At 41.3% G+C, this 7,287-nt stretch overlaps 2 protein-coding genes across 3 annotated transcripts; both read left to right on the top strand.

The window, feature by feature from the left end:
- Positions 1-2,991: 2,991 nt before the first annotated feature.
- Positions 2,992-5,343, top strand: LOC116199587. 2 transcript variants are annotated; one of them, XM_031530001.1, is made up of 2 exons: positions 2,992-3,089; positions 3,597-5,343. In XM_031530001.1, the coding sequence occupies exon 2, from the start codon at positions 4,431-4,433 to the stop codon at positions 5,325-5,327; it is 897 nt and encodes a 298-aa protein (XP_031385861.1). In that variant the 5' UTR covers positions 2,992-3,089; positions 3,597-4,430; the 3' UTR covers positions 5,328-5,343. Both variants share the same exon structure in this region, with proteins under 2 accessions (XP_031385861.1, XP_031385862.1).
- Positions 5,343-5,816, top strand: LOC116200347. Its single transcript, XM_031531202.1, has one exon. It carries the CDS (start codon positions 5,343-5,345, stop codon positions 5,814-5,816), a length of 474 nt encoding a protein of 157 aa, XP_031387062.1.
- Positions 5,817-7,287: the final 1,471 nt, after the last annotated feature.

The raw sequence follows: 7,287 nt of genomic DNA, 5'->3' as shown, positions 1-7,287 counted from the left end.
TTTTATTTGTGGTTTTTTCTGTGTGTATCTTCTTTTTTTTTTTCAGAATATAAATGGTGGACAGCAGTGATGACAAAATTGTCGCACTATGCTATGCAATGTTTGGACTCTCATGTTCAACCGTGAACATATCAGATAAACTGAACAACCAGCGCAAGCACTGGCTCTGTCAGCGTAGTATCACCGGGGGCAACATTGGTTTTTTTTTTTTGTGTGTTTATCAATTGATTTTTGGAAGTATACTAGATCTAGTTAATCTAGGTTCAAGCGAGATTGACCCATTTTCCAACCATGAAATTTATGATTTTTAGATATACATAATATTGTCATTAATTTGAGTTATATGCTACATTAGTCTTTACACAAACTATTATGGTAAGTCAAAAGTTTGATGAGATTCATGAGAATTTTTTTCCAACCCATTGCGCGGGTAGCATACCCTAGTTATCTATGTATTCCCTAACCTAGAGATCTTTCACTTTTCAGCTATATCATACATTTCTTTCACGGGACAAATTACAGCAATCAAAATCAGACTATTTAGATCTCTGTACTATCCCCCCAAGACACTGTTTCAGCCAATAAACAGGAAGAAGCATGTAAACTCAGAAACACGAATTACACGCTCTAACGGTGTCATGACTTTACACAAATCAACCTAAACCCCAACAAGGTGCAAGCTTTTATACTTCATCAGCTCACAGAGCAGGTCACGCTTCATAATTCAAGTGAGTAAAACACAATAAAAAAAACAGATACCTGAAATTCCTAACTAGACACAAAACCAACACTCTCCATCAATTTCCGGCTGCTGGCCCGAGGAAGGTCTTGAGCGCAGCCTCGTCCCAACCTTTGAGACCTTGAAGGAGACGCCCATATCGGTCCCAGAGAAGATCTCAGGGGTTTACGGGATCTCGTCGTGATTAGGCAATTGAGCGAGGGAGGAGGACTGAGAAGGAAATTAACCAAAAGAAATACAGAAACTGGGGGGGAAGATGTCATGACCACGAACTGACAAAATTAACCACGATTTGACCCCCGCACTTATTCCTGTTTTCACTTTTGCCTCCCAAGTTCTAGTTGTTACAAGAACAGTACTTTGACAAGAACGTGCCTACAGTATAGTCTTCGCATTTGGACAGCATAAAAGACTACAGCTTTGCCCACCGATCCATGACCTAGCTAGTTCAATTGAATCAATCAAAAACTCCTTCGATAATCTTAGGATGTTATAGTATGGCATTATCAATAATATTTCATTTGATTTTACCAATTGCTCGACCACTTTATAACTGTGGCCACACCTTTATTTTCTATTATGTCAAGTAATCTCCTTAGTTAGACTCAGATAAACTCTTCTCTTACTTTTTCTCATTCATCTCCGTATCCTCGTTTCCCTCTCCCCCATTTCTATGATGGGGGTTTGTCATAATGTGATCAGTACAATGGATGCGGGCATGCCCTTTGTGGCCATGGCCAAACGACTTCGAGCTAAGCATGGTCGATGACACCCTCCACCTTCTCTCTCTGACGGGAGTTGGCCCTAATGTGGTGGTCAGTGAGAAGCACCAAGAAATGCTTAAATTTACCTTTTAATAGAGGTAACTAGTCAGCGATGTAACGACTAGCATAAACATTTTGCATAATATGGAGAACTCAAATATAACGTAACAGCTTAAAAAGAAAAAGGACTTGAAATGAAAAGCACCTCAAGGAAAGGACCCCCCTTTTTTATTTTATTTTATTCTGGTTCGGTTAAGGCAAAGGACCTTATTTTAAAATGAAGAATACTTATTATGCCAAGTAGACGAGGCCATGGGCTTTTCTGGCAGGAAATTGAAGCCCGCCAAACGAGTATTCGAAGGTCCTAAGAAAGTAAACCTGAGGATTTGGATTTGTCCCAATTTACTGGAAGTGACAATGAAGCTGCTTACCCAAAAGCTATAAATTAATGGTAGTGATTCGAATCCATGATAACTCGATTAAAACCTGAGGCGAAACCGAAGCTTGATGATGGAGCCCATGTAACTCAACCTCGGAAAAATCCTTGTGCATCTAACAGTGGGGGTTGGATGACCGATATATGAAAATGGGTGGACATATCTTCTTCGATTTAGTGAAAGGATAGTATATCGTCACATTGATACAACATTGGCTTTGAGTTTTTGTGAGTTATAGTATATGAAGTGGGTCATTGGTCGAGCCTTTATGAATTGAACGGACTGTCCTGGTGACTGAAGGAATATATATTAATTGCCAAAGAAGCAATGCTTTTTTGTACTGGAATAAATGTGTGGACGGATTGAACTTTGGAGAAGCACTTCCAGCATCTAAGCATCACTTGGATCCCAAGTTCCACATTTCCAATTTTAATGCTTCCTTTCGTTATTGAATTAAGGTATAGATCCTTTCCCATGGATATTTTTATTATTAATTTTATTATATTCCTCCCCGTGGATCATGTTTCCATGTCATTTCATTTTCTTGGGATTTCTTCTCCTTTTTTTCCCCCCCTTTTCAATCGTTTGATCCACTTGATTCCTTATCGACTACGTAGCGAATGTGTGATCCTGGATAATCACTTACTGACTAATTTAAAAGCCTAATAATTAAGATCATAAAAGAGAAGAACCGCACTACGTGTTATTTAGCTGTTAGAGATGACCTAGAAACGCCAGGACTCAGATGCGAGACACTCCTGAACGATTTTGAACGGATAAAAGCAGGGAAATGCAATTCCTATTAAATTTCCATTGGGCTTATACGGGCTCGGGTCCATATCCACTTAAAAGCCCAAATCCTCGGTCCATTCCTGATATCGAGAATAAGCATTTTTCCAACGTATGGATAGAGCTCCCGGCTTCGTAACTTAACGCATGGTTTACCGAACAGAATGGATTCCTAGTGGCATGTCTCACTCATTCTCATCCTTCTTCCCTACTATGCTCCTTTGTCTTTTATAAAAGCACTGACAGCAAGCGAGTTCATTCCAACCTAACGGCAACCAGAAGGGTTATTCCAGACGACCACCAGAGAGATAGAGATAGATAGCTTAAGCGTTAGCCATTCTTTTGCGGCATCGCCAAAAGGTAAGTCTCTTCTTATCATTGCTGCAAATCACATATTATGCCTATTTCTTTGTTTTCCAAGTGGATCGAGCTCCCCTCCTTTTCCGAGGTGAAGTATTAAGAAGGAGAAGGATGAACCTTTTGGCTAGTTAGTTACTGAATCTGCTAACAGAAGGGACCTTTCTAATTAGTTTATACAGCGTATTCATGAACCAATGAGTAGCATAGTTCTTAGTAGTTCTCTGCATGAAATTAACTTCCTAGTATGACCTTGTAAACTTTATAATCAATCTTTAAACTTAGATACACTAAAGTCACAATTTCTTGAATTCATGACCTAGGATGTTCCATTTTGATTGATTATCTTTTGTAGTTCTTCTCAATCGAATCTCCTAATCCCAATGCTTTAACAACTTCCATATAATGTCAAACGGTGATCTATTGGAAATCTGGCTAGAAATGGCCTAACTTCAACGAACCCTCTTTCTAGTTTAAGCCCTTACTAGATGAAGTTTGTTATCACTTTAGGCCAGTGATGGAGCTGTTTACACCGGAGATGAGGAATTGGTGGAAAGACTGGGAGCTACGGTTCGTCGTGCTCTTCAGCGCATTCCTACAAGTAATGCTTGTCACCCTAGCCCGGCAAAGGAAGTCATTAGGTCACTGGTTTCTCAGAGTGGTAGTCTGGGCCACATACTTAACCGCCGACTGGGCCCCGGTTCTTGCCCTCGGCATTCTCTCAAACTGCCTAGCGGACATCAAGGAGAAGGCGGGGAACATCAGCCCAGATGTCCAGCTCACCGCCTTCTGGGCCCCGTTCCTCCTACTCCACCTGGGTGGAATCGATACGATCACTGCCTATTCTTTGGAAGACAACGAGCTTTGGCTCCGACACTTTGCAACGCTGGTTGTGAAGACTGGGCTGACGTGCTACATCTACTTCCTAGCCTTGACAGGCTCCCCTCTCGCAGTCCTGGCTGCAATCATGATAGCAGTTGGGTTCACTAATTACGTGGAGCGGACCCTCTCCCTATACTTAGCAAGCAAGAATCGACTACGAGACTCCATGCTCCCTCCCTTAGAATCGGTTCACATAAACCCCAGGATAGAGGAGAAATACTTAGAATCGGGCCCCATGAACCCCAGGATAACGGAGGAATACGGGATGAAGAAAGATGAGGGGTACCATGTGACGGTTGATCAGGTTGTCGAGATTGCCGGGCCGCAAGATCTCTTTGTCAAGAGAGATCCAGAGAGCCTGCCATTCCTAGCATACGGCTTGTTCCAGGTTTCAAGCTCCTCTTTGTCGATTTACCCCTGAACCCAGGAGATCTGGGCAAATCCAAATTTTTGTTGAAGGAAATGAACTCTAAGGATGCTTTCGAGCTCGTCGCCATTGAGCTCAGTTTCATGTATGGTCTACTTTTCACAAAGGAGAAACTTCTCTACAACACTTGGGGCATTGCTCGTCGAGTTGTTACTCTATCTTTGACCTGTGCTGTACTTGTCTTCTTCTCCTTGGCGGAATGGAAGAAGTACATGAGAGTCGACATCTGCATAACTTTCTCACTTCTTGGAGTGGCTATTCTGATAGAGATTTTCATGACCTTGTTAATGATTTCCTCAGATCATACAACTACTTGGTTGCTTAAGAACCAAAATAGTTGTAGAGGTCGGGTTATTCGTTACCTTCGCTTTCCGCAGTGTACACAACGCAGGTGGTCGGGAAAAGTGGGACAGTTTAGCCTTGTGGAGTTCTCTCTCAGGAGAAAATCATGGTTACGTGTCATTAAGGCCGAGAAGGTTGGAGAGATGGTGGAGAAGCATTTCCGCATAAACTATAAGAACTTCGGGAATAACATGAAAGAATGGATTTGCACCTATCTCAAGAATAAAATAAGCGGTCAAAATTTTAGTGCAGCGCCAACGCCATTCGACGTAGGCATGATCCTTAAAAAAAAGGGCCGATCTGACATGGTGTGGACTACAGGCAACGGGTTTGACCGGACCATCCTCATCTGGCACATTGCAACTGAGGTCTGCTACTTCCATGACCGAGCTGAAATGGCCAATCATGGGGGCGATCGGGCGACCAACTACAAGACGAGCAAGATGGTCTCTAGGTACTTGCTTTATCTCTTTGTCATGTACCCTTCCATGTTGCCAACTGGGATAGGCTTGCACCCTTCCATGTTGCCAACTGGGATAGCCTTGCTCCGATATGCCAATACCTCACTTGAGGCCGAGCACTACTTCTAGGAGCAAAGGTTGAAAATGGGACAGAAGGGTTCAAATTGGGCTCATCACATTGCCAATCTGTCAAAAATGAAGTGGAGGAGCAGGGTCCAGAAGTGCATTGTCTGCAGGGGGTCACATAAATCCCGAACATCAAAGGATGTTTGCCAGGCTGCTCACTTGTTGCTGGGAGTGAAGACCACAACTCCGCTGGAAGGGAAGACCACAACCCCGCAAGATGGGAATAGCAATTCAGTGTTGTTTGATGCCTGTCTCCTCGCGTCGGAGTCGAACAAATTGGAGACGACCGCAAGGTGGGAATTGATTAACAAGGTTTGGGCAGAGGCACTTTTGTATGCAGCCTACAGCTGCGAAGGCTATGAACACTCTAAGAGGCTGAGCGAAGGAGGGGAGCTTTTGAGCCATGTCTGGCTTCTCCTGGCACATTTCGGCATTTCCAAGCTGGTCAATACCTCCGAACGCCATGTTACTGTCAAGCTCCTCACGAAATAAGAAAAGCCTCCCAACTAATCCACAACCAAACTTGGATATGGCGATTTCATTCCAATCCATCTCTTCATATTATTCCCCCATAGCAATAATACACATGTTTGTACTTTCAAGTTATACAATATGATACAATCATATATTATCAGAAGAAATATATAATTACATATTAATATGTAATGCAATTATATATTTAATTATTAATGTTTATTTGATTAGATTGTTAATTTCTTATCTTGAAAATATTTTGTTTTATATATAATAAAATCTTCTAAAAAAAGTTTCATATATGTTATTATGTGGATATATATCCTATAAAAAATATTTATTCATTTTTAAAAATTACATAACTAACAATGCCTTATTAGAAAATTTAAAAAAATTCTGTTTAATTCAGATTTTTATCATAATTATCTTTTAAAAAATTATTAAAAAATCATTTTTAATAAACTTATGGTAAAAATTAAAAACCTTGGAAGGGTGAAAAAAATTCATTCATGTAACCCAGAGATTCCAAGACCTTTTGGCCCGGCACACCTTGTATCCGTTTTATTAAATCTCTCTCTATATATATACACACACACATATTTGACCTATATATGAGCTGCTTGCAAGTCATTTTACCTCTATCCTTAGCTCTATCTAAACTATTATATCAAGAAAATAGTTATACAAGAACAGTACTTTGACAAGAACGCGCCTACAATCAAGCTTTAAACTTGGATTCAATAAAGTCACAATGAATTCAAGAAAGTTGCATAGTTCTTTGCAGTTTTCTGCATTTAATTAACTTCCCGGTATGATCTTGTAAACTTTATAATCAAGCTTTAAACTTGGATTCACTAAAGTCACAATTTCTTGAATTCATGACCTAAGATGTTTGGTCTTGATTGATTATTTTTTGTAGTTCTTCTCAATCGAATCTCCTAATCCCAATGCTTTAACAACTTCCATATAATGTCAACCGGTGATCTGTTGGAAATCTGGCTAGAAATGGCCAAACTTCCATGAAGCCTCTTTTTAGTTTAAGCCCTTACTAGATAAAGTTTGTTATCACTTTAGGTCAGTGATGGAGCTGTTTACACCGGAGATGAGGAATTGGTGGAAAGACTGGGGGCTATGGTTCGTCGTACTCTTTAGCGCATTCCTACAAGTATTGCTAGTCACCCAAGCCTGGTGAAGGAAATCCGTAGGTCACTGGTTTCTCAAAGCGGTGGTCTGGGCCACATACTTAACCGCCAACTGGGCCCCGGTTCTTTCCCTCGGCATTCTCTCGAACTGCCTAGCGGACATCAAAGAGAAGACGGGGAACATCAGCCCAGATGTCCAGCTCACCGCCTTCTGGGCCCCGTTCCTCCTACTCCACCTGGGTGGAATCGATATGATCACTGCCTATTCTTTGGAAGACAACGAGCTTTGGCTCCGAAACTTTGCAACCCTGGTTGTGAAGACTGGGCTGACTACCTACATCTACTTC

This window comes from Punica granatum, chromosome 3 (assembly GCF_007655135.1).
Source record: "Punica granatum isolate Tunisia-2019 chromosome 3, ASM765513v2, whole genome shotgun sequence".
Lineage (NCBI taxonomy): Eukaryota > Viridiplantae > Streptophyta > Magnoliopsida > Myrtales > Lythraceae > Punica > Punica granatum.
This window is presented reverse-complemented; position numbering and strand designations above follow the sequence as displayed.